Consider the following 27,134-nt stretch of genomic DNA (forward strand, 5'->3'; position numbering starts at 1 on the left):
CGTCACTAGAACTATTGCTCTCGCACAAATCGGCACAAATCCATGTCCTCTCGTCTACGAGACTTCATGGGGGGGAGGGGGGGTTCATGGGGGTAACATTAAAACACCTTCACCTATTTATTTGAAGCTTAGCCCATGTTTAATATGACCATCCAACATTGTAACAACATATATATGATACAAAATTAAGAAATGCATAATATGGCCCCTTTAACTCATTGAGTGCCAAGGACGAGTATAGTCGTCAATTCAGATACTAACGTAGAGTGCCAATGACGACTAAAGTCGTCAATTGCGTTTTTTGACGGTGGGACGTGGATCAAAGCCAGATCCATCTCCTGTGAAAGTATGGTGGATGTTGAATGTGTAAAAGCTATTTTACAGACCCATTAGGTGGTGACAGTGCTCTCCAGATTAGAGAAAGTTGAGTAAAAAACAGAGAAGAAGTCATGGGGAAACGGAAATCGCATCCGTATGCATCGATATGCATGAAGCATAACGTTAGCTGTGCCTGCAGCAGCCAATCTGCTGCCACAATTGAGCCCCTCCGTGTCCGCTGCGATAGCCCATCCGCATGATTTAGTTGCCGACACCAGCGTCTTTCTGAAAAGTTACATTATTCTCAGCTGGGAGCCGGCGACATGCTGTGAAAAAGCGGGGTGCAGCGCACTTTTCAGTGCAGAGCAAACGCAGAGCAAACGCAGCAGAGCCACCAGAGACACTCCCACGGAGGTGGAGGGGGGTGGGGCACGCAGGGCAGCATACAACCATTGACAGTAAACACAGACCCAGACAGCAGGCTCGATGGACAGAGACAGGCAAACAAGCTAGAATATCTGATGCCCACCAACAGTAAATCAAGACCAGCAATAAGCTGCAACCAGCAGCGCACGCAGGGGCCAGTGCTGCTGGTTGCAGCTAAAAAATATTATTTTGCCAAACAAAATTCCTTTGTTTTCACTGTTTTATTGAAGGTAATTATTTTTGAGGTGTCATTACATCAGAAAATATTCGCTTCAGAGTCAGTGATGTGCTTGAAATGCTTCATTTCACAAAAGGCTAATTATCTCAGCTTCTAATTTGAAATGTCTCTTTTTGCTCAAAACAACCTATCTTCTCCGGCTCATAACTAAAGAACGGAAAATGATATCAATAAACTTTTTTTTGCTGATGATAGAAGAGAGTCTCCTCGTTCTTTGTGCGTGTTCAGTGTTTACGTGGGCCTCGAGAAATCACTGAAAACGCTCTGAAACTCTGGCACTGGGAGGGTCCGTTCTCCAAAAGTGGCTGGCACTCAATGAGTTAATATGACCATCGAAGATTGTAACAACATATATATGATACAAAATTAAGAAATGCATAATATGGCCCCTTTAATACAACACATAGAACATACATACATACCACATAATACTAGAGATGCACCGATTGCCATTTTCTTGGCCGATTCCGATTTCCGATTTTTGAATAGTCTGACTTGCCGATACCGATTTTTGCCGATTCCGATTTTCTTTCTAAGAACAACAATTGACAGCTTACACAAACGTTTTTGTAACTTTGTTTGAAAATTAGGATTCATATAACAATTCTTATCATTTGCATGAAGTAGGACCATCTCACTCAAACACATCTCAAAATAAAAGTGTTCCAGGTTAGGCTACTTGACAGAGCTTTTTTGTGCAAATACAATGAATACAAAAATTCAATAAAATCCAATAGCCTATATCCCACAGCTATCATGCATTTACTTTTCCAAAAGAAAACAGGTGCAACAGAACATCAAAATGATCCATGGACAAGGAGTTTATAGCCTGGCTCCAGACCAGTCTTCTTGAGTAGAGGGGAAATGAGTTTATGAGTTACAGTAACGATCTTCAGTCTGAATATCAGGCGGAGTTTACACACATTCCGAAATTTCGCATGCGTTTTTTTTTATCTGCCATCTGAAAAAAGATCGTCACGCACAGAAAACCTTGCACACTTGAGTCCGATGCATTTTTATTATTATGGCCGTCGTTCTATTTGCAATACGAAACAAATAGTCTCTCCTGTATCCACGTTACAACATGACTGACAGGCTGAGGCAGCAGCGCTGATGTGGAATGGAGAAGGCAGGTCAGGGAATGGTTATACTGGACACAATGCTCACGTTCACCTCGCCAAGCCGGCTGTGTGCAGCAGCACTGCTTCCCGGGGAGAGAGAGCAGAGAGAGAGGGGCCAGTGAGGTGAAGCGAGCCGCTCAGACTGGACTCCAGCCGAGCGGGACTCGGCCGCACCTCTGTCTCCACGGCTTATTTTCGACTTGCATGTGTGACAAACTGCGAGCTTTGTCTACTTCACTGACGGTGAAAAAATTCCACAACGAGGAAGGTATGCTGGCGTGTGTGGTGTGGTGGCTGGGTGCCTGTCTCGGTGCTTTGGGGTGCGCGCACGTCATGTGAAAATCGGCTCACAGAATCGGCTATTTAGAGTGACCGGCGCAGATCACCGATCGAGGCCGATCACGTGAAAATCGGCCATTTCCGGTCACGTGCCGATCGATCGGTGCATCCCTACATAATACATAATACAATGACAGAGTTCCATTATCAGAGCGGTGTAGATACTCATTACAAGCAGGGCCGGTTCCAGAACAAGATGACTAGGGATTCATCCTAGATAGGAAGGGGTGCACATGCACGGGCCGACCCGGGTGGCCGGCCGAAGACATTGACATGTTATTTTACTAAAAATATAGTCGAGTGGAGCACACCCAAAAATTTGACATGTTATTTTACTAAAAATAATGCATTTTACCATCATTTCAAGTAGAATGATACCAGCCAAGCAAGAATATTTCAAGTGTTTCAAGTGCTTTACTGAAATATTTAGACCATAAAATGATAATACAATTATCTCAACCTTAAAAGGTTACATATAGGTGCCAAAAAGCCATAAATTCACATCAAAGAACAAAGAAAAACAACAATTATAATTCAAGTTTAAACAGTAAGTGTGCAGCTACAGCATTTATTAAAAAAAAATATATATATATATATATTACCACTCTTTTAAACTGAGCATGCAGACAATTAAAATGAGGATGCAATGCGTGCTTTTGCACCCCTGTAAAACCGGGCCTGATTACAAGCAGGATTCAAGCAGTTTTTCTTTCAGAGCTTTCTTAAAGGTGGAGATGGATTTCAACATTTTCGTACTGTCATCGAGCTCATTCCAGATCTGCGAGCCCCTGCATGTAATACTTAAGCTGCTACATTTAAGCTTTCTCTTCTTTTCTTTTTTAATACCAAAGATAAGATGTTTATTTCTAGTATTATGAGTGTGCAGGGGACAGCAGACTGGAATGAGCTCAGCCAGTCTGAAATTCATATTATACACAACTTGATACATCAAGCAAGCATTTTGGTGAAGATGAAAATCAGCAAGCCTCAGGAGACCATAGCGATGGAACAGAGGGCGTGTGGGTGCGTTAAACCCCGACCATGACATGGCTCATATTATTTTCTTTTGCAGACTTTCAAGTTTCTTGTAGTGACTAGGAAAAGTGTTGCACCATATGACATTACAGTAGTAATGTTTAGAGTGTAACAGTCGTCTTACTTTGTGTCTGAGGGTCCATGTTGAGGACTGAAGAGTAGAAACTCCTCCACAGACAGAGAGCTCTCAGGAGGCTCTGCTCCAACCTCTTCCTCCACATGACCACTCATCTTCTGAGAGGAGACAGACAGACAGACAGACACACACACACACACACACACACACACAGACACAGACACAGACACAGACACACACAGCTCATGAGTAGGGCTGAACAATTTGGAGAAAACATCTACGGTAATTGTGATTTTTACCACGTGCACAGAGCATGGTCAAGAGACGGCTCTTTAGGGTGAGTCAGTCATTCAGTCAGTCAGTCAGTCAGTCAGTCAGTCATTCAGTCAGTCAGTCATAATGTTCACAGAAAGAACGCTTATTTCGGGGTCACTTAATGGTGAGATTCCCTCTCATTTCCCAATGGGGTGGTGTGTTTCAATCGACACTGCGTGAATTACAACGATCACACCTAGACACAAACACACACATACACACGCGCACACACACACACACACACACACGCACACGCACACACACACAGTGCAGTGGGGTAAATAGCCCTCCCCGCCAATGACGTGTTTGACGTGTTTTTGTTTTTATTACTGCAGGGCGTAGTTCAAACACTTCCCCAGCCTCTGACATAGTATCAGGTCCCTATCATCTAAGACAACACGTGAACAAACACATACCGCAGCTGTTGTTTTGAAATTGAGCAAGAGGAAAAGCAGAAAACGGGTAACGCTTCCTTGTGCAGACAGGAGAAACGCCATTGAAACGCGCCTCGGCGCGCTGCACGAGCTGGAGTCGCCTTCCTCTGTGCCAGCCGGGAGAAAACGGGAGAAAGTAATCAAGAGATGTGTTTGATCATCGGAGGAATGAGGAAATGATCGATCAGTTTGCGAGGGCGGTGAGGACGTGTTGAATAGCCGAGGGGAAAACGGGAACGATCAAATAGCAGGGAGGATATGACAGGGAGACATGGACGAGGACGGGTGGACCAGAACAAAACAAAATAAACACACAACAGCAAGGCACAAGGCAGAAGCGGCAGTCACAGCAGCCCGCTGTCCTTTCTCAAGAGCTATTCAGTTGGTTCATGAAATCGCTGGGCTGCGTGCCCAACCAGTGTTGCTCCTGGCCAATCCCAGCGCCACAGGGCGTGGTTATTGCTTATCCTATGTGGGGTTAGAAATCTAAAAGGGGGATCGTGTGTGTGTGTGTGTGTCTGTCTGTCTGTCTGTCTGTCTGTCTGTCTGTCGGTGTGTCTGTCTGTCTGTCTGTCTGTCTGTCTGTCTGTCTGTCTGTCTGCACACTCACTCACACCGAGTAAACTGTATTGTTGAATGTAAAAAAAAAGCACTTCATGTGTATATATATATATATATATATTTTTTTTTTGTCATTTGTGTCCTAACGAATAATATTTACATGTCTGATGTCAATACAGTTCAAAATAAAAGAATTGAGAGTGAGTTCTGCCTGAGATTGTGCCCTTTTACAAAAATTGCCTTTTCTCCTGTTTATTTTCTCAGGGAGACCTTTTGGGTGAAAACAGGGTGTATATAAATGGCTATAAGTAGAGTACAGAACATGCTAAAAGCTCACTTTTTTTTTCCTGGTGAACCCAGAGACGTACATCTTCATTTTGAGGTATTGCAAATCACTCTGGTGCTAATAGATAATTTACTGTGGGTCTTGAAAGATGACCAACAATTATGAAAATCTTTGGCCTGTGCTAAATATTGGCAGTCCTAAACTGGCGGTGAATTAGTTAAAGGAAGACATTCACATATTTCTGTATGTTTTGGTTACGTTATTTCACAACTATTTTAACATGACAGCATGGCTGCTGCACTTCAAAGCATGAGAACAGAGTCGCAGACGCAGTGCCATCAAGTGTAAGCAGGTCTGTGTCAAAACATTCAACACTGAAACATGACTATAGAGCTATAAAGTACATTATTTTTAGAAATACGACACAGCAAAAACCACATGGAATAGTTTAATCTCCCCGATTATGAAGCTGCAACCTAATCGTGTTGTCATTTTGTCTGAAAACCAGAATATGTCAGCCCAGTCTCCAAAAGAAGTTCAATAGTAACATTGGTCCACGGCCTAAAAATGTTTCTGTCACATCAACACCTTATGTCTTTAACTAACAGGTCAACTATTCTGTCGTGTCACACACACACACACACACACACACACACACACACACACACACACACACACACAGAGGGGGTCCTGGGCATCTGGAGGCTCCAGGCCAAGCCACGAAGGAGGCCCCTACCGGTGGCGCCCCGAAGGGGCGCCGCCGGCGGGGTCAAAAAAATTTGACCTTTTTTGGACGTATTTTTGCCATATTTAGAGGCTGTTTGAAGTTACATCCCCCCTCAGATTCAATGGGCATAATCATGCTTCATAATGCATAATGATTATGCTTCATTGACCAGACTTGACCAGAATAGTCACCAGAATAACCAGTCAGTTAGAAGAAGACAATGTGGCAATAGTAATATAAGTATATAGCCTTTAATTAATAAAACATGCTCAGATCACACCAGTGACACCACACACTCAGATGATCACCACATCACAGCCACAGGCAGTCAGGTCATCATGTATGATGTTGGGATGTTGGAACAACCTGGAGAGAGACATTGGAAGAGAGAAGAAGAGAAGGGGACAAGTAAATAACTTAAGGAGGAGAGAGATGACTTCCACTGAAAAATATCTCATTGAATAACTAGAAACATTTGCAATGTAAACCCTTGTGTTGTCTATAAGATGAAAAGATTAGTGTACAACTGTATCCTTAACTTACTGTGTGTGTGTGTGTGTGTGTGTGTGCTGGAGTTTAGCTGTTAATCACAGCCAGGCAGCAGGTCAGTAGATCACAGGGAGAGCAGGTCACATCCTCACAGGCAGTAGGAGATCTGAGCAGGTTACAGCTTCACAGCCAGGCAGGAGGTCAGTAGATCACAGGGAGAGCAGGTCACAGCTTCACAGGCAGTAGGAGATCTGAGCAGGTTACAGCTTCACAGCCAGGCAGGAGGTCAGTAGATCACAGGGAGAGCAGGTCACAGCTTCACAGGCAGTAGGAGATCTGAGCAGGTTACAGCTTCACAGCCAGGCAGGAGGTCAGTAGATCACAGGGAGAGCAGGTCACAGCTTCACAGGCAGTAGGAGATCATAATGTGAGAGCAGGTCACAGCCAGGCAGCAGGTGAGTGAGCAGGGTCATGCACATGGTCATGGAGGTCTGGTCTGGATGCTGACATAATTCTATGTTGAAAGAGAGAGAGAAAAAGGCATGGGCAGGTTTAACACAATGAGAGATGACTTCCACTGAAAAATATATCATTGAATAACTAGAAACATTTGAAATTCAAAACTATTACTTACTGTAGGAGATCTGAGCAGGTTACAGCTTCACAGCCAGGCAGGAGGTCAGTAGATCACAGGGAGAACTCTCTCTTTATCTGTAAATTTAGCTGGCCATAATGCGGGGTCTTCACTAATAATCAACAACTCACTGTCACTTGAAGATGTACTGCTCTCACCGTGACCGTCACTCTGTGATGATGGTGCAATCAGTGCTGTTGCTGGATCAAGGCGAGCTAGATCGGGTGTCTGATTTGTGGTGGGCTCACTGGGTTGCTGCTGCTCTGTGTCACTGACACCACTGTCATCATCATCCGTGGCTGAGGCTCTGACACTTTCATCCTCCTCCTCGTCCAAGTCCGACACCGACTCCCACGTTAACGTAGTAACATCAGCCGCCTGCTGCGCGTCCTCTCTGCCTCTGTCATCATCATCATCATCATCGGTATTATCGGTGGTGGTCACCGTGGGTGACTCGGCTCTGTCACTGTCACTTTTATCCTCCGAGGCGTGGCAGGCGTTCTCCCCGCGCGTTGTGACATTAGCTGCCGCCACAGCACCAGCAGACGCAGGCAGAGGCAGCCTAGAGCTAGCATGGCTGCTAGTGCTAGCGTTGTTGTTAGCTAACTCACGCTCACCTGGTGCTGCTTCAATTAACGTTGCAGCTGCTCGCTGCTCCTCGTCCTCCGTCAAGTCAGCGTTTTTTTTTAAGAATTTTGTCATCTTGGTCAAACTTTCATTAAACTTCCCCTGTTCCAACTTCCTCTTTTTCTTCTGTGCTCCACTCTGAAAACGCTTCATTGTGTTCTACAACTTCTACTGCGGCTAGCTAGATGCTGCTGATATAAAGCCTCTCTGCCTCTGATACTGACTGACAAGTAAACACACTGAACGTGATAATGCAAGTGGTGGTGTTACAGTGTCACAGTACCGACTGCTCATCACGCAAATGACAACGCTAACTCGATCGATCCCAAGTGGTGGAAATCAAATGAAATAGATCGTCCATATTACTTTGTGAGTGAGAGTGTGAAATGTGGGTGATACAACATGAATGATGATAGTCAGGTTTATTTTTTATATTCGTTTGGATTGACCAGTCCAGAAGAAACGGGGAAGTGTTTGTGGGGGCGGGGGGAGGGGGAGGCCGGTGGTAGGGACGGACTCGGGAGATACTAAAAACGAAATGCTCTGGTCTGCGAGGCCCTCTAGTGGACGAGGCTCCAGGCGGCTGCCTGATCGGCCTGGTGGAAGGACCGCCTCTGCACACACACACACAGTAGCCTACTACCCTGGTAAGTTAGTGTCACCTTATTTTCTTCAAACAACATGTCTAATTAAAAACAGTGTATTAACTCTTTGCTCACCAGAGTATTTTTTAAGTTGCCACTGAGTTGCTAGAATTTGTGATCATATTCACTCATCTTTCAAGACCCACAGAATATTTTGTTCTATGAATATGCTTGTTTTCACACACACACACACACACACACACACACACACACACACACACACACACACACACACACACACACACACACACACACACACACACACACACACACACACACAAGCTTCATTCATTATTTCTTTTTTATCAACACTTGATTTCAGTGAAACACTGCTGGCTTATGAGAAATCAGCTCGGTGAACCCGCCCTCAAAGACGAGAGGCGGATGACTCAAACGCAACACAGCAGTCTGCTCTGTAGGCAAGTCGACGCATGTCATCTTAGTTAGTAGCGCCCTCTGTAGGCCTAATATGAAGCAGATTAGTTTACCACCCATTGAGCTATATTAAATATATATATGTCGATGTTCCCACCTCGCTCTGAAGTCCTGATCTGTCTGCAGAAAGTCAACAAGCCGTTTCTCTCTTTATGAGGAGTCATGTGACTGAAAGACGCTCATCTCGCAGAGTCTTACGGTACGTGCACATCTACAATGGCACGGCGGCTTGCCTGCTGAAAAAGCCGCTTTGACGCTGCATCTTGATAGGCTGTCTTGCTGTATTCTCGATTCTGATTGGTCCATTTCAACATCGCGCTGGAACCGCCCCCAGCGTTTCAGCGTTTCACTGTCGCAGACTAGAGGCGGCTTCTCTCCGAGCGGCTTCACGCTCGCGGGGCGGGACTAGGGCGGGACCTTTCGTTGAAGCTACCCAATGACAGCTCTTCCTACACATTTCCTCCCCGCACCCTCCTGTGTACAACGTTTCTACAGGCTACAGCTCCAAGCTGGAAGCTGGTTTGCACGCCCACAAAACGCTGCGACACAGCGGAAAAGCGAATTTGCCATTGTAGATGTGCACGTACCGTTAGCCGCAAAACGCGACTATTTCACTCGAGTACCTCTCCCATCATAGTCGCGCTCGCCCGACCCCTTTATCGAGGGAAAGTTGCACATTTAGCGATCTACAAGCTTCAAACATGCACCAATCACTAATATAAACTACGCACCTTGTTGCCACGGATGTTGTCGAGCAGGCCGCGCTGAGGCCGCGCTTTGTTAACTCGTATTTTAAGTAAGTTTGGGTTATTTGTGTGTCCGGAAACATTATTTTCCCTTCTCCAACGACTCTTCTTCTTTTTTGCTGCTCACCGGTTCAACTGCTCAACTGCGCAACTACCTGTGACTGACAGAACGACACAGGGCAAACCCCATACTTGACACATGATGTAATACCCCATGATGCGGTGGCGCAGTTGAGCAGTTGAACCGGCTTGAGTCGCGTTTTGCGGCTAGCAGAGTCTCAGACACACAGATGGAATAAAACGGGGTTAATTTAACGGTTTAATAAACTGCGTCATGTCGGTCTTCTGTGAAGTACAGGCCCCGCCCACATCAACTTCCCTGTTTGTTTTACTGACGCCATTATCTCACTGTTACATCTTTTCTATGAGCGTTACTTTGAGAGAGAGAGAGGAAAAGAGGCAGGTGAACGCAGTAAAACACCTGCGATCAGTAACAAACTGACTCAGACACTTTTACAATCAACAGATGTGAACTCAGACAGTGGAAAAAGGTGACAGATATCAGCCAGGGCAGAGACACTAAACCACTCAGAAACCATTCACTTACTTAGCAGCACAAGTGCGAGAAGGTGACTGACACCTAAAGATGACTAGTTTCATCCCTGAATAAAATAATAATAGGAATAATAATGTAGTATTAACACTCACCCTGCGTCTTCTCTCTGCTCTCTCAAAATGGTGTCGGTGTGACTCTGAGTTGAACTGCGACACACTTTACTTCCACTGTCAACAGTTACTTTGCTCCGCCTCAGCCTGTATAGAGAAGTGTCGCAGCAGGGCTGGATGATGATGAACAAAACGTCGCTCCGAGTGTTTCCGGCTCTGGGCGGAAGACCGTGCTGTGCTCCAGAAACAATATTCCGCTCAATCTTGCGTTCCGTTTAGAAAACATGGGCGACGCGAGTAACGAGAGTTAGCTCAAAACAAACACTTCATTTGGTATGTCCATGCTTCTTATTTTTGATCTAACTCGTAGCGACTGACTGCCTGCTGTTGCATTTCTGTGGGGGAACTAAAACACTGCAGCACACAGGCCACCGGAAAACGGGGGCGGCCTTCTTCTGTCTTCCTGCCTCAGTAACTGCCAGGCTCTCTCTCTCCCCCTATGCTCTCCCCTCTGAGAGAGCCTGGTGACGCATCAGGGCTGGGAAAGTAACTGATTACATGTATTGTAGATTGTATTGATTGTGGATTTATTGATCCAATTCGCTGTGCACTGTAAATATTGACTCTTTTATTGTCTAATTTATGTTTGATATCTTAAGGTGCAAAATAAATAACACCTAAAAACACTTGGCTCTTAGAAATGACCAGTGAGTGCAGCCAAGAAATAAATGACTGGGTTTCTAAGAAAATGATGCTCTGTAATCCAAAGATGTAAACACGATTATTATATTATTATATATTATATTATTATTGAGAAACAGATAAGACAAGATTAGCAAAGCTGTTCTTTGTTGTTGTTGTTGTTGTTGTTTTTTGGGGGGGGGGGGGGGAGGAGCTCCAGTAGTCAAATGCAGGAGGAAATTTGTTCAAAACTAATCAAAAAGTAGAATAATCAGTTACATTACTTTTATATTGTGATACTTGGATTACTGATTACAATTTTTGACAGGTAACTATTAATTGTATCCGATTACATTTTAAAAATAAACTTCCCAACCCTGGTTACCAATCACAAGTTCCAGAGGCAGCTGCGGGCGGGATTTAGGTGTGACGACAGCTAGAAGCGAGCGATGATAGACAGATGGTTCATCCAATCACCTGCCAGGGATTCTTTAAACACACACACAGCCTTTTCCATACAGTTTCCAAAGACGAGCTCCCACATGGTTCTGTGAACAAACCATCTGGCATATATATATATGTCCTATAACTTCATTTCCATTCATACTCCCTGAAGTCATTATTTCCACCATGTATGTATCAAGTTGAGCCACAGTCTACTGGTTGCTTTTGTAACAGATTTGAATCTTTATTGAAGGAAAAGATCAAAGAGAGAACACATGTACAATACTTCAGCTACAGAGAAACAAGCCGTGTAGCTGAACAAAGACATGTGCACATTTCCAACTTTGTCCAAATGAAATAGAAACATGTGAAAGGAGAATGAAAGGGAAATAGTGTCTGAAGTGCTGCTGTGCAAAGTGTCACAAATCAATCCTCTTTATCGACATAGATTTGACTCTACTGTAACTATACTGACTTTACTGTACAAACCACCTGCAAGCAGCAGCTGAAATATACTTAACTCAGACGTGGATCTAGGATTTCAAACAGCCCCCCCATCAGAAGAAAGTGCCTGGCACTTTGTACTGGAGCGCCCTCTAGCGGCTTTCCGCCTCAGTACATGGCTCTCATGAACAGGGCAAAGCAAGAAGATATAATCATATCTCAAACTTGTATCAGTTACCAGGGTCCTTACACATTTTCAATCAAAGAAAATCACACATTTTTTCCTCTGAAGATGTTGTCTGGTGTTCAATATGATTAACGCAGATCTAGATCTAGATCGGTCAATGGTCTGATGAAGAAATATCAGAATATGTGAGATGATCGGCAGGGTTCCTACATGCTTTCTTTCACATATGGCCGATGTTCTTGACTAGATGTGATGTTGGTGCAGCTATTTGATATAATGCATGCTGACAGTGGCTGGCTCATAAGAGCATCCCTCTATCTGAACATTATTCTTCACATCAACACAAGCTGTGTATTCAAAGTGGGTCTAGACCAAGATCAGCAGCGGCAGCAAATCAGTGACTGTGCAGAGGAGAGGCAGCGCCCCCTAGCTGCTGTCAGCCTGGAGCATCTTCTCGATCTCTTGGTCCCACTGCTCGTCTCTGTCTGTGCCCTCGCTCACCACCTCGTACTCCTGGAGCTCCTGCTGCAGCTCCTTCTCCCAGTCTGCCGGCTCATCTGGAGGAGGGAGGAGGGAGGAGGGGGGAGGAGGGAGGAGGAGGGGAGGGAGGAGGGAGGAGGGAGGAGGGAGGGAGGAGGGAGGAGGGAGGAGGGAGGAGGGAGGAGGGGACACACCACAGAGGTGGTAAGATGGCTTTAGTTAGCCAAATTAACAGGACAAATGACATCATGACTGACACAACACTGATATATTGACTATGATTAAAAATCTGATATCAAATCAGGTTTGTATATCTTTGATATGATGGACATCATAATAGCCATTGAAAAAACTATGAGGCTATGCAGTAACAAGCTGCTCCAGTGTTTAGCCCACACCCAGACGCAGCCAACTAGCTGCTTATTCTTTATACACTATATTTATATTTCTGATACCAAGGCACATGGGAATAAAAGACAGGAAAGACTCAATTGCATTACAACATCAACAAGAGATCTAAATCTAAAAGAGATTTGCTCACAGGTTCAGCAGCGTCAAGTCAGCCAGAATAAAACAGAAACGTCCGGTTATAACCGTCAAAATAATGACATTTAAATCAAAGTACTGTCGCTATGTTTTGTGTGTGATCCAAAATCCCCCAAATACCAAAGAGGAAATAAAGAAAACATTTGCAGAGAAACCTGTTGTAAATAAACATACAATGTTGTGCCTTCTAAAAGCCAATTTTAACCCATAGTGAGTTGACTGGTCTGTACACCCAGCAGCATTATGTAGCCTATTGGTTTTAATAAATTAGCGCTTTTATTTTGAAGGTAATATCGCCTCGCTTCCGGTATCGAAGCTCTTGTTTTCATCTTGCTTTCACTGACCAAAAGGGGGCGTGGCAATCACAAAAAGGAGCCTAACTTCTAAACGGATTCACGTAACACCATGACACTTAGAAAGGCTGGCAGAGGTATGATGCGCTCTACCTAGTGCCATAGTAGTAGTAGTAGTAGTAGTAGTAGTAGAGTTGTTGTTATTATTATTAATATACATTTAATTACATTTTTGGCCTCAATGCTCTTTCCCAGGCTTTTCCACCCTACCAAATAAAGAATTCGGTGGGAAACAAGAGTGCCTCTGATTTTTGGATTTTTTTTTTTTATGAAAAATCTGCAACATCGGCACAAAATATCGTCTTTATCAGCAGCTTGAACGGCGATAGATTGACAGTGTTCTTTTAAAGCCGTCTTCTGTTGAGAGAGTGGTTCCCTGGTTCATAGCTTACTTCTTCAGCTTACATGTTGTAACATGAAAAGAAAATCATCAGAAATACCAACACAACAAAACGATATCTATCTCATTTCCAGCTTAAGAAATGTAACAGACACACAGTTCCCTAAAGGATGAAACAAAAGTGTAAGAAAGCCGACCTTCAGGAGAGGGGCTGTCCTTCTTATCCAGCACCAGCTGCTCCATCTCTTTCTTCAGGTCGTCCTGGTTGATGTTGGCAGAGTCGAACGCGTCGCTCACAAACTCCGACACCCCGGGACTCGAACACATGTCCTCCTCTTCCTCCTGGGCCGGCTGGGACTGAAAACAGAGAGCTTCTTCCTCAGCCACTTGTATACATACTGAGCATACACAACCACCACATCCACAGTATAGCACTCTTACCTTCTGCATGTCACTGATGGAAACAGGTGGGGTTTTTGGTCTGACATTTTCTGCAAAGAAATTATATATATGCTTTAATTTAGTGGCTAGGATATGTGTGTATATATATCTATATATATATATATACGGTATATATATATATATATATATATATATATATATATATATATATATATATATATATATAAATATATACACACACACATTAAGGTGACGTCCTCAGGGGACACTGGCCCCCCTGTCCCCCTCCTCCCTCTCTAACCTGTTAAGGTGACGTCCTCAGGGGACACTGGCCCCTCTGTCCCCCTCCTCCCTCTAACCTGTTAAGGTGACGTCCTCAGGGGAGACACTGGCCCCTCTGTCCCCCTCCTCCCTCTGCTGCTGCTGGGCTGCCATCGCCGTCAGCTGGGCCGATTGCTTGATCAGAGACACCCGGTAGAAGTACAGTAGTTCCTCCAGAACGCCTCCTCCTTCACACTACAAACAAACACAAACACAGGTGAGTCATCATAATGGACCGGACCAGGGTTACATTGACATAGAAACCAAAATAACTGAGCTCTAAATAAGAGTCAGATATCGTCCAATCACTGTCGTCCACATCTGATACGATGGTTATAATGATTTTTATTGATCACATATTAATTGTAGAATTGATCAATACTACATTACGTCTGGGGTTTTGAAAGGTGCCATAAAAATAAAGCTTTAGGGTACTTACGTCCTAAACTGAGTGAGGTATTTTGATCAAATTCTGGACTAATATGCATAAATGTTTTATTATTACTTTTGTTTTTATTATCATTCTTGATTATTGTAATATGAATGCTATTATTATACTTTCAGTTTTAGTATTTTTTCCCATGGTCTAAAATATGCTTAACATACTTAAAATTAGACCACACACACGCACACGTACACACACACGTACACGGGGGGGTACGGTGGCGCAGTCGGTAGCGCTGTCGCCTCACAGCTAGAAGGTCCTGAGTTTGATTCTCGCCTGGGACGCTGTGGGCGCTGGGGTTGTGTTCCCCCCCATATCCTCAGTGCCCACTGCCCAGGTGGGTTATCTCGTCGAAAGGGCCTTTCTGTGTGGAGTTTGCATGTTCTCCCCGTGCTCCCCAAGGGGTTCCTCCGTACATAACCCCCCCACTAAAAACATGCAGAAGATCGTCATCGTCATCCGACCAGTGACGACTACATCCGAAGTTGGTCCCCAGGCGCTGGAAAGAAAAAGCGACCACTGCTCCTGGCCTGTGTAACGGCGTTGTGTAGGTGGTACTTGTGTAACGGCGTTGTGTAGGTGGTACTTGCAGCAACCCATGTTAAGGGCTTGCCCAGGGGTGGATTCGAACTGCCGACCCTCGGCTTGGGAGACCGACATGTTAACCGCAACGCCAAGAGAGCTAGCTCCCTTGGTGGAGCTGATTAACATGCCTTTATACCTGGGGAGTGAGTTTAACCAATCCACTCGCTACCACTCGGGACTCACGAGGAATCCGCGCTGATTCAACTCGGTTACACCTGCCCCCCGGAGGAAAGGACAAGCCTGGATGGGTTAAATGCAGAGGACAAATTTCACCGGCCACCGTCAGCATGAGTGTGTGTTTGTGGCCGCATGCATGTGTTGGGTGTGTTCGTGTGACAAGAAAGACGGGCTTGTCTGTCTACTAACTGTTTAACTGTTTACACACACACGTACACACACACACACACACGCGGCCTACTGACTGTTTGGGGACCAGGTCGAAGCGCATGCGGTTGAGCAGCTGGTCTTCTTGTAGCATGACGGTGGCCAGAGGGTACATCTCCTCCATGACGAAGCAGAAGTGCACGCCGGCCGGGGGGTCACGCAGGAAGTTCCTCTTGTCCTACAGGAAGACACATCACCAGCGCCTTGCTTTTTACTAATTAATAGGTTAATAGGATATAAATATGGAAGTCAATAGATGATTATTAATTACTGAGTAATGGAGAAGGGGTAGGATTAAATAAGTGTATACTTCTTCCTACTCCTTTTCGGACATGTTAAGTTAATATTGTTTATTTGTTTTAACTATTTTGTTTTGTTGTGTTTCTTTTTTATTGTTTTTATTTCTCACATGTTCGAAATAAAGATTTCATTCATTCATCGGCAGATGTTAGTCATTTTTAGTCCTATATCGGTATCTGTCCGATGAGCAAAATAACAGCAATCTTAATATCAGTTATCGTATCGGCCAAAGTTTTCATATCGCTGCATCCCTAGTTTTGACACAACTTTCACACAGAGACAGCAGAGGCTTCGCCAACACTGTTGATTATCTGTGCTGAGTCAATGATGAGCCAAACAAACTCAAACTGAGTTATGCATAAGTACGTTGAGTTACACAAAACTGCAGGATGGTTATGGATAAAACCAGCCACCTCAGTTAATGTATAAGGACGTCTCCTTTTCTATTTTGCAATAACAACAGGCTCGATAATATCATATCGGCATGTTATCGGTATCAGCCGATAAAAGCTTTAAAATAATTTAACATCTCTGCTGATATGACAGGCCGATAAAATGACGCTAACCCTAACCCAGGGAGAGCATCATCCAAGTCTGTTTAAAGGGGGACTAACCCCCTAGATATGTATTAGAACAGTGATTTGAAAATACCTATGGAAAAAACCAAGAAATGACATATACTCTTGTCTATACTAGACTCTTTGGCTGTGTTAAGTCAACATTTTTTTTCGGAAATCGACGCCATTACAGTTTGCCTACTGCCTCAAAAATAATTTATTTGAGAGGGGCGATATCTTTATAAATATCAACAACTAGCCAACGCTGGTGGCCTGTATGGAAACAGAAAATCCTGAAATGGTTGATAGTTATATCAATTTGGCCATTCAGTGGCGAACTAGAAATTTAATTATTTTTGTCCCATTTTGTCCCATGTGTGTGTGCGTGGCTTGTCTAAACTTACGTTAAGAGCCTCGCTGCTCGCAGCACACAGCACACAGTGAGGACAAACCTCTCGCTCTGGGGTAACACAATGCGAGATTTCTCCACGTAATTCCCTCGTCTAACTAGAGATAAACCGCGCAATGAAATCCGTTTTTAATTTGCGTTTTGGGGCTTTTCGTGATTCTTGTTGAAAGTTACAACACCTCTGATTTTTCCTCTCAGGGCGCAGGAGGCAGCGCAGAGCTCTTCTCCTCCTCACACTGTTCCCATGCGAATCCCCCCGAGCAGCACACACACACAGACAGAGCCAGTCGCTCTGCTCTGCTGACTTGATTTCCAGAAAAGTTGGCGTTGCTTGTACACAGTGATGATATTATATTAGCCGATATGTTTAGAGAAGCTTTGTCACATTGTCACGTCGTAGTATAGCGTTATATTTTACATGTCCGCTAAACTGCGACGAGATTTGTTTGCTGAAATGTCAGACTGTTGAAAGCCCCCGCCTCTCACTGCTGCTGTGTGCTGCTGCCGCACGCCCCCGCGGGTGCATGAGAGAGCAGACTGGCCGAGAGAAAGTGCTTCCAAGTCGGACTGATAGCCGCGGAAATGTCAGACTGTGCTCTCTGTGCTCTGAGCACAGAGCTGCTGCTGCTGCTGCTGCTGCTGCTGCTGCGCGCGCGCCCGGAGCTTGGTGCTAGTGCATGAGGTTACAGTACGACTCTCTCCCGCCCGCTCCCGCCTGGCTGGGCTGGAGACAGTGCTTCCAACTCGGACTGATAATATAAACATCATCATTCGAGCTTATCCAGGTAAGATATTAATAAAGTAGTGACACATTCAGCAGGAAACTAACTATAATTAAGACATGTGCCAACTTTGACGACGTTTGGTTCAGTATTTTAAGAGCAAACTTCAATAGGAATAGGCTTGGAGTTCTGAGGAGCCGAAAGGGTACAGGGGGGGTAGGGGAGTAATTATCTTGAAATCCCATAGTCTTTGGGGACAACCTGACGTCAGGTTGTACCAAATCTCCCATTCATTTGAGAAAAAAAAAAAAGCAGTGTTCGACCTTTAGAGGGCGCTTATGCCAGTTATGCTGCTGAAAAATGATACAAATGGTAAAATGGCAACAGTTTGGTGTCAAATGTGGAAATTCTGACCAGAATTCTTCACACATCACCCCCAAAGTCATATTGGTTAAAAGCTGAAAAAAAGTGTTTTGGAGGTTAGTTACACTTTAAGTAGGATGAATCTTAGAGATTTGTTTGAAAGAAAACGTTATATAAAGAAAAAATATGGTATGTTTTACATGACCTAAGTTGAAGTCGTTTTCTTATTTTGCCCCATGAATGTGTACATTTTGAAAAGCATTATATATGTATGTGTATATTATTCATGTTTATATCTGCTAGTGGGCCATCATGATAAGAGTATGTATATGAATGTGTTAATTCCACTACAGGGGAGACTTGATCTTCTCTGAAATGAGATGGGGGGAAAATATGTGCATATATCGGTATCGCCATCAGTCAAGAGAGTTGGAAAATATCGGATATCGGCACAGCTACTTACCAAACACATGAATCATTTGAAATAAAATGTTGACTTTAAATGATCTGATTATAAGCTAATGTGATTGACAAGATTCTGCCTATAAATGCTCCAGCAGGACCGTGTGCAGCAGCTAAAGACTAATGTGTTTTAGACACTAGGTGGCGCTTCATGGACCAGATGTTTTTTTAACTGCAGACTGATAGGATCAGGTGTGAAACAGACCACAGAGAGCGATTATCGGCCAATCAGAGATGAGCTTTCAACAAAGCCATGTTATAAGTGACATGAGAGAACACATGCTGACATCGTGTAGGATCTGTACGTGACTCACGGCAGACAGAGCCAGGATCTGCTGCTGGATGGTCTCTTCCTCGTTGTAGCCGACCCAGGGTGGCACCGCTGCATCTGGGCACAAACGCCAGCACAGGCAGCTTCACTCATCACACATTAGGGCAGGGGGTTCCCAACCTTTTTTGGCTTGTGACCCCACTTTGATGTCACAAAAATCTAGGGGGCCCAGACATTCAAATTCCGGTACAACATCGGTAATATTATCAGTGACATCGTCAATGTCGATGTCACTGATGATATGTAAAGGTGAAAAAATTAAATAAAATAAAACACTCAAAATGAAGGCTAAATTTTGGCAGAGGATTTTTTTTTCAAAGGGGTCCCTTGACCTCTCACCTCAAGATATGAAAATGGGTTTAATGGGTACCCACGAGTCTCCCCTATACAGAAAAGGTAGCATTTTTTACAGCCTAAATAGCTTTAATAGATTGTTGAGTATTTTAGACACTAATTAGACCCACGGCACTGGAACACCTAAACGGATTGGAAGTTGGAAACCTTAATCAATGTCTTGCTTGCACCTGTTTTACTTCCTGCCTTTTAGGCACAAATTGGGTGAATTGGGTGGGATGTGAAATAGGCGAATCGCTGTGCATCCCACCTGATCTCTTGGCCTTATTTTCCTGGACAAACTTCTGCTGTTCCTTTTGGAAGTCTCCGAGGAAAGTCTGGAAGCAGACAAACGCACAGGTCAGCACACAGACAGACACATACTCAAAGAAGGAAGGGACCTATATTGTATCAACGAGGTAAAAATGTAATCAATAAATAGACCCGAGGTTTTCAAAGTGGGCGGCGGGCCTCCACAGGGAGTCTCCAGACAGTTTCAGGGGAGGCTCAGTGAATGGCAGCGAAGAAAATATCTCAAAAGGAGATCACATAGAACCTAAACCTAAACCTAGAATAGTCTAAATTTGTGTGATTTGGTTAAAGAAATAGTTAAGATAATCAGTAGTTTTGGGAATTTTACAGTTTTCCCCACTTTCCCAGAGTCAGAAACAAATAATTCCTTCAGGCAGACCTTATGACAGGTATTTTTATGTATTGGTGTCGTCTGAAGTATGTCAAACAAGCCACAGCAATATCAGGCTATCTTGGCTCAATTAATTGTCGAGTGTGTGTAGGAGGGGTGGCTTTGTCTGAGGGGAGGCCCACAGTCTCAGACTTTGGAAACCACTACAATAGACTACATTTATCAAGGTACATCATCAGCGTGTCCCATTTGCCTCATGAAGAATATGTGAATATGAGGACAATACAAATTGTTGATGATGTCGCCGTGCAAGAAGCAGAGAGCAGCGTGCCTTGTCTATGATGCCGTCGATGTTTCCATCCTCCACGCTCTTCTTGATGGTCTGAGCGGTCCCTGCCACAGACTCTAATATCTTCTTGGTGGCATTGGAGGCAAAACTGAAGATGTAGTCTTCAAAGAGAGGAGGGAGAGGACGGGATTAGGGCTTCATGAGACTTGACTTGATGCATGAAGAGAAAACCTGAGACTTGACTTTTTGTTCTGGTGACTTGCTACTCGACTCTGACTTGTACAGTACTTTGATGAAAAGGTTTCTTGTGTGTAGCAGACCTGTCATCAAAACATTGCTACAGCGACACAGGAGGAGCACGCAGAACAGAATGCAGTTTATTTAAATGGACCTATGGTTGTGTAACGTAGCTCAGTAGCACTACTAACACTGTCATGGTTGTTGGTTTGATTCCCACTGGGGCCGCCCATACTCACAAGAGTCACAACATACTGTAATGCACTTATACCATATTTGCTTCCACCAAATTACATTATCTTCATGTATATAAGGTTACACCTGGCATTTGTATGGAGGACAGCAAGGCTGACTAACTGATGACGAGTTCCACATGTAAAAGAGAGATGATTAAGAAGCACGTAGGGTAGTCTTACCGCCCAGTCCTCTCCCCGGCTGCTCGGAGTTCTCCTGGCGGGCTGCTGGCTCGTCTTCCTGGGCTGCTTGCTGTTAGTTTACCTCGTTCTGTGCCTGGACCACCTTCTCTTCTCACTCCTCGGCTAAGTTGTCCGTGTCATCACGCTTCTTTGGGTACGCTGGGTTCTCCAAGCCCAGCCACGACCCAAAACCTTTCAACATTTCAACCTAGCTGCTGTCAGCCTGGAGCATCTTCTCGATCTCTTGGTCCCACTGCTCGTCTCTGTCTGTGGCCTCGCTCACCACCTCGTACTCCTGGAGCTCCTGCTGCAGCTCCTTCTCCCAGTCTGCCGGCTCCTCTGGGGGAGGGAGGAGGGAGGAGGGGGGGAGGAGGGAGGACGGAGGAGGGAGGAGGGAGGAGGGAGGAGGGAGGAGGGGGGGGAGGGAGGAGGGGGGGGAGGGAGGAGGGAGGAGGGGGGAGGGAGGAGGGAGGAGGAGGGAGGAGGGAGGAGGGGGGGAGGGAGGAGGGAGGAGGGGGGAGGGAGGAGGGAGGAGGAGGGAGGAGGGGGGAGGGGACACACCACAGAGGTGGTAAGATGGCTTCAGTTAGCCAAATTAGCATGCCAAATGACATCACGACTGACACAACACTGATATATTGACTATGATTAAAAATCTGATTTCAAATCAGGCTTGTATATCTTTGATATGATGGATATCATTCGGTTTGTTTGATGACATATTTATTGTTCTACACTGGTTGTCTATGGGAAGCACTTAACCTGAATCTATTCTGATGACTGTAATTATGATCTCTGCCAATGGGCGGACATACATTATTATGCAAATGCTTTATTAAACATGCTGAGGAGTGACACATCACCACATTATGCTCCATATTTATCAATCATCTCAGAGCAGGAGTAGCGATTTAGGATCAGTTATGTCCCTTAGCTCATAAGCAATGAGATGAGCATATTGATCTAGGATCAGTTATGTCCCTTAGCTCATAACCAATGAGATGAGCATATTGATCTAGGATCAGTTATGTCCCTTAGCTCATAACCAATGAGATGAGGATATTGATCTAGGATCAGTTATGTCCCTTAGCTCATAACCAATGAGATGAGCATATTGATCTAGGATCAGTTATGTCCCTTAGCTCATAACCAATGAGATGAGCATATTGATCTAGGATCAGTTATGTCCCTTAGCTCATAACCAATGAGATGAGCATATTGATCTAGGATCAGTTATGTCCCTTAGCTCATAACCAATGAGATGAGCATATTGATCTAGGATCAGTTATGTCCCTTAGCTCATAACCAATGAGATGAGCATATTGATCTAGGATCAGTTATGTCCCTTAGCTCATAACCAATGAGATGAGCATATTGATCTAGGATCAGTTATGTCCCTTAGCTCATAACCAATGAGATGAGCATATTGATCGGGTAGACGTGATCCTGTTGAGGAAGAAAAACCAGGTCACCTACCTATAGAGAGCCAAAGTGAACGTCACTTCCTGCTTCAGCGCTGTACCAGAGAAGTGAGTCACTTTGCCTCTCTATACACGTTGCCAGCCACTGCTCATCGTCCTCATTCCTCATCACGGGCCTGGGCCCTGCACCCCGCGCACGTGTTCTGACCCGTCTGTCCTCAGCTAGCTCTGCCGTGCGCTTTCCGCTTCACAGCTGTGCCCACAGTGTTCTAAGCAGACCAGATGGCATCCAGCAGATGATAGAACACTCATCCCTAAGAGACTTGAGACTTGACTTAGACTTGTGACCAAAAGACTTGAGACTTGACTTGGACTTGCAAAAAATAACTTGTGAGCATCTCTGTTTTGTTGTCATCACGTGTGTGTGGTGTGTATGTGTGTGTGCGTGTGTGAGTGTGTGTGTGTGTGTGTGTGTGTGTGTGTGTGCGGGAGTGTGTGTGTGTGTGTGTGTGCGGGAGTGTGTGTGTGTGTGTGTGTGTGTGTGTGTGCATGTGTGTGTGTAGAGTCATGGCATACGTGATCATGGCATACCTGATCTTTCTTTACTCTTTGCAGACAGTCTCCCAGTTGGATTTTCTCCTCTTCTAGCACCGTAACGTTATTCAACTCACTACCTCAGCTTCTATGAGCTGAGCGGTAGATCTTAGATCAGCCCCCAAAAAAACAAGCCGACTCGACCCGAGCCCGTTCTGTCTCTGGGCCCGTCCCGTCCCATTGACTGCAAGTATGGGCACGAGCCCAACCCCAACCTGAAATTGTCTTCGTAAGTTGGCTGCTTCTCTCAACTATAACCCTGATGTCTCTTCAGTCTTATGAATACATAAAGGTTTGAAGGTTACAATGTTATAACATTCTGATCTTATCACACCAAATATGACCCCAATTATATCAATATCTGACCACGAGCGCGGCCGGGGCCCGAGGTATAGAAGGGATGTTCAGACCCGGCACATGGACCCGGTCGGGCCGGACTCGGGTTCCACTCTAATGAGTGGACTAGCTTCCCTGCACCATACCGGCCCCCGTATCCAAGGTTCATCCTATTTCCTGGAACAGCAAACAATGTTTTCATTGGATGAGAAGCTGACGGGATGTGTGGTGGGTTGAGCTGTCCCCTGTTAGTGCTGCCACGCCCCCCTCATCATCTCCCATCCAGAACAGGTGAGGCACCTCCCCCTCTTGCTAGTTGACAGCCTCTTTAAAAGGGAGCCGTGCATGGCTGTTAGTTAGGCTTGCCTCGCTCTTTCCCGACACCGCTGTGATGGTTGAGACAGAGTCATGCCAGAATAAGGAGCAGAGCTAGCTGGAGGGAGCATTAGCTCCTTCACACCACGGTACAGCACTATTTGGTTGGTAGCTCGTAGGCTCCAGCAACGAGGAGCATGACGACGGGGTTTCCCGGTGGCTTTCTGCAGGGCCCAGTTTGGCCTAGTACTGCTGTGTTGGAAGTTCTTCTCCGTGCGCTTGTACAGCACCACATGGTTCGGTCGGTCTCTGTAGCTCATAGGCTCCAAGGAATGAGGGAGCCTGACGATTGGGTGGCCTTCCTCATGGCCTATCTCTGCTGCATTTCATAGGAGGAGCTCTGTTGCCACTGCTGTTTTTGTCCTATAGTTTTTTGTCCTTTTTGTCTTTCATTTTGTTGATGTGGCTATTTTGTTTATTTCATTTTGTAAACCGACTTGAGTGTTTCTAGAGGGCTCTAGCATTTGAAAGATTCCTTATTGTCAGTTACAGTACGTCAGGTGGCCATATTTCCGCAGGTGGTTGGTCGCTGGGTGGAGGCCTATACCTGGGTTTCTATAGTACATGTCAAAGTTTGCTGTGCCATCTTAAGCTTTCTTGTATTTAGGCATTGTGAGTTTGAACTTGCTTCTCCTGCATGCTAGTTTGTGTTCTAACCCCTCCTTTCTTGCAGTGTATGGTAACCATTGTTCCAAGTATTAGTCAGTTTCCCAAGTGTTGCTGTCCAGAGTTATGGTTTGTGAAAAACTTCAAGATTCAGATTGATAAACTTGCACACAACAATTGTGAATGCTTTTATTTTATATTGTTGGCAAATGACCATGGTATAAGCAGGATAATCAACTCCTAGATGTCTGTTAAATGATTTGAATGCACTTTGGTTCTTTGCCTCCACATTGTGCGTTACAATCACTGAAGTCACACCTAGGAGTTGATTATTCCTGACTTATTTCTTATGGTAAATAAAGCTAAATGAACTGACATGGGCCAGAACACATGAAATGAATCCCCCCCTCTGTCCTTCTTTGAGCTGTTTTAAACGTTCCCTAAAAACCCACCTCTACAGGCTTGCCTTCTTATAGATTTTTCTCTCCTGTTTTATCCATTTATTTCTTGCCTGTTTCTTTATTCATTGTCGCTTTTATCTCTGTATTGTATTATGTTGTTTTTATAATGTTACTTGGTTTATATGTGAAGCACTTGTGTTTTAAAAGGTGCTATATAAATAAAGCCTTACTTACTACTTACGTCTATGACGGGACATCATGTTCTGATCCATTACATTTCCTATCTGCTTCTTTAATGAATCACAGCACCAGGGACGGATTGAAGGAAGCTGAGAGCAGAGAGAAAATGAGTCTGCTGCCACTCAGATGATAGAAGTGGACAGTAGGACAAGAGATGATGAGTGTTTCTTCATATCATCTTTGCCATTCAGATAAGAATTGTTTTGTCATCTCCATTCCTGAACATCATAAGAAACATGACTTGTGTAGCCTACTGATAATATATATTTAATGTGTATTGTCTTGAATCTGCTGTGTTCAACTTCAGAGTGGGGGGAGAGAGAGGGAGAGAGGGAGGGAGGGAGAGAGAGACAGAAAGAGAGAGAGAGCATGATTTTGAATGAAAAATACAGACTTGGTGGGCAAACGCCTTAAGACAGAATAATGACATCACAACAGTCTAATGCTAATAACTGATTTGTTTATTTAAAAGTTTCCCCATTAGCTGCTGCCAGACGACCGCTAGTCTTCCTGGGGTCCAAACACATTACATGTTACATGACAAACCATAGTCAAATGCAAGCAATAGTAAAATGCAAGCAATAGTAAAATTCAATAGTCAAAATGACAATAGTAAAAATGACAAGCAATACTAAAATTCAATAGCACAAAAGAAAATCAGAGAATACATAATAAAAAGTCATACAAATCAAGACAGATAATACAATGTTGGAGTCCATATGTGTCAATATTCTTTCTAGTCACTTGTAGTTGACTAATCATATTTCTTTCATGTTCACTCTGGTGTATTCAGAGCAAAGAGGGAGAGAGAGAGAGGATGATGCAGGGATAAATCTTATTCCAGTAGAAGCGGCTCATTTTCCATAATCATAACATCACACATCTCTAAATAAAGAGAGTGTTTACCCTCAAATAAAGTGGGAGATTACTGAGCTACAACTAGAACGACCGCAACGCGGACTTATGCCTCCGCCATTAGTTCATTCTTGAGTCCAAATCGCCATTTGAGGCAAATTGGAAGCAATTCCGTCAAGGCGCTCCTGAGATAAATTTAGAAGAAATTCCATCAAGACATTCCTGAGATATCACATCTACACGCTTGAAAATGGCATCCGAGAGGTCACAGTGACCTTGACCTTTGCTAACCAAAATGTAATCTGTTCATCCTTGCGGTTAAATAGACGTTTGAGCTAAATTGTAAGAAATTCCACCAAGCCAATCTTGAGATATGGCTTGAACGAACTTGGGAGTGGCATTCGTGAGGTCACAGTGACCTTGACCTTAGACCACCAAAATCTAATCAGATCATCCTTGAGGCCAAGTGGATGTTTAAGGCGAATCTGATGAAATTCCGTCCAGGCGTTCCTCAGATATCACGTTAACAGGCTTGAAAATGGCGTTCGAGAGGTCACAGTGACCTTGACCTTTGACCTTTGACCACCAAAATCTAATCAGATCATCCTTGAGCCTAAGTGAATGTTTAAGGCGAATCTGATGAAATTCCGTCCAGGCGTTCCTCAGATATCGCGTTAACAAGCTTGAAAATGGCGTTCGAGAGGTCACAGTGACCTTGACCTTTGACTTTTGACCACCAAAATCTAATCAGATCATCCTTGAGCCTAAGTGCATGTTTAAGGCGAATCTGATGAAATTCCGTCCAGGCGTTCCTCAGATATCGCGTTAACAAGCTTGAAAATGGCATTCGAGAGGTCACAGTGACCTTGACCTTTGACCTTTGACCACCAAAATCTAATCAGATCATCCTTGAGCCTAAGTGAATGTTTAAGGCGAATCTGATGAAATTCCGTCCAGGCGTTCCTCAGATATCGCGTTAACAAGCTTGAAAATGGCGTTGGAGAGGTCACAGTGACCTTGACCTTTGACCTTTGACCACCAAAATCTAATCAGATCATCCTTGAGCCTAAGTGAATGTTTAAGGCGAATCTGATGAAATTCCGTCCAGGCGTTCCTCAGATATCGCGTTAACAAGCTTGAAAATGGCGTTCGAGAGGTCACAGTGACCTTGACCTTTGACCTTTGACCACCAAAATCTAATCAGATCATCCTTGAGCCTAAGTGAATGTTTAAGGCGAATCTGATGAAATTCCGTCCAGGCGTTCCTCAGATATCGCGTTAAATGGCGTTCGAGAGGTCACAGTGACCTTGACCTTTGACCTTTGACCACCAAAATCTAATCAGATCATCCTTGAGCCTAAGTGAATGTTTAAGGCGAATCTGATGAAATTTCGTCCAGGCGTTCCTCAGATATCGCGTTAACAAACATGGAACATCGTACGGACGGACGGACAGCCGGACGGACGTACGTACGGACGGACAACCCGGATCCATAATGCCTCCGGCCTGGCTATC

General features: G+C 44.5%; 1 protein-coding gene and 1 pseudogene across 2 annotated transcripts in view; both read right to left on the minus strand.

The window, feature by feature from the left end:
• The window catches only part of LOC310791542 (NACHT, LRR and PYD domains-containing protein 3-like), a gene marked incomplete at its 3' end in the record, with an annotated part of 520,630 nt that overhangs the window by 447,549 nt on the left and 45,947 nt on the right, over positions 1–27,134 (minus strand). The window contains exon 2 of the mRNA XM_083653215.1: positions 3,602–3,711. Coding sequence (XP_083509341.1) covers positions 3,602–3,708 — 107 coding nt within the window. The 5' untranslated portion in view covers positions 3,709–3,711. The remainder of the gene's footprint in view (positions 1–3,601; positions 3,712–27,134) is intronic.
• LOC310791544 (synapse-associated protein 1-like) lies at positions 12,300–20,993 on the minus strand (annotated as a pseudogene). Its single transcript has 10 exons — positions 20,908–20,993; positions 20,459–20,475; positions 20,181–20,299; positions 19,478–19,544; positions 18,857–18,930; positions 15,768–15,907; positions 14,354–14,510; positions 14,034–14,083; positions 13,790–13,943; positions 12,300–12,430 (listed from the first exon to the last, which is right to left on the minus strand). The product of its transcript is annotated as a synapse-associated protein 1-like (transcript).

This window comes from Poromitra crassiceps (genome assembly GCF_964638095.1).
Source record: "Poromitra crassiceps genome assembly, chromosome: 16".
In the NCBI taxonomy this organism is placed as follows: Eukaryota; Metazoa; Chordata; class Actinopteri; order Beryciformes; family Melamphaidae; genus Poromitra; species Poromitra crassiceps.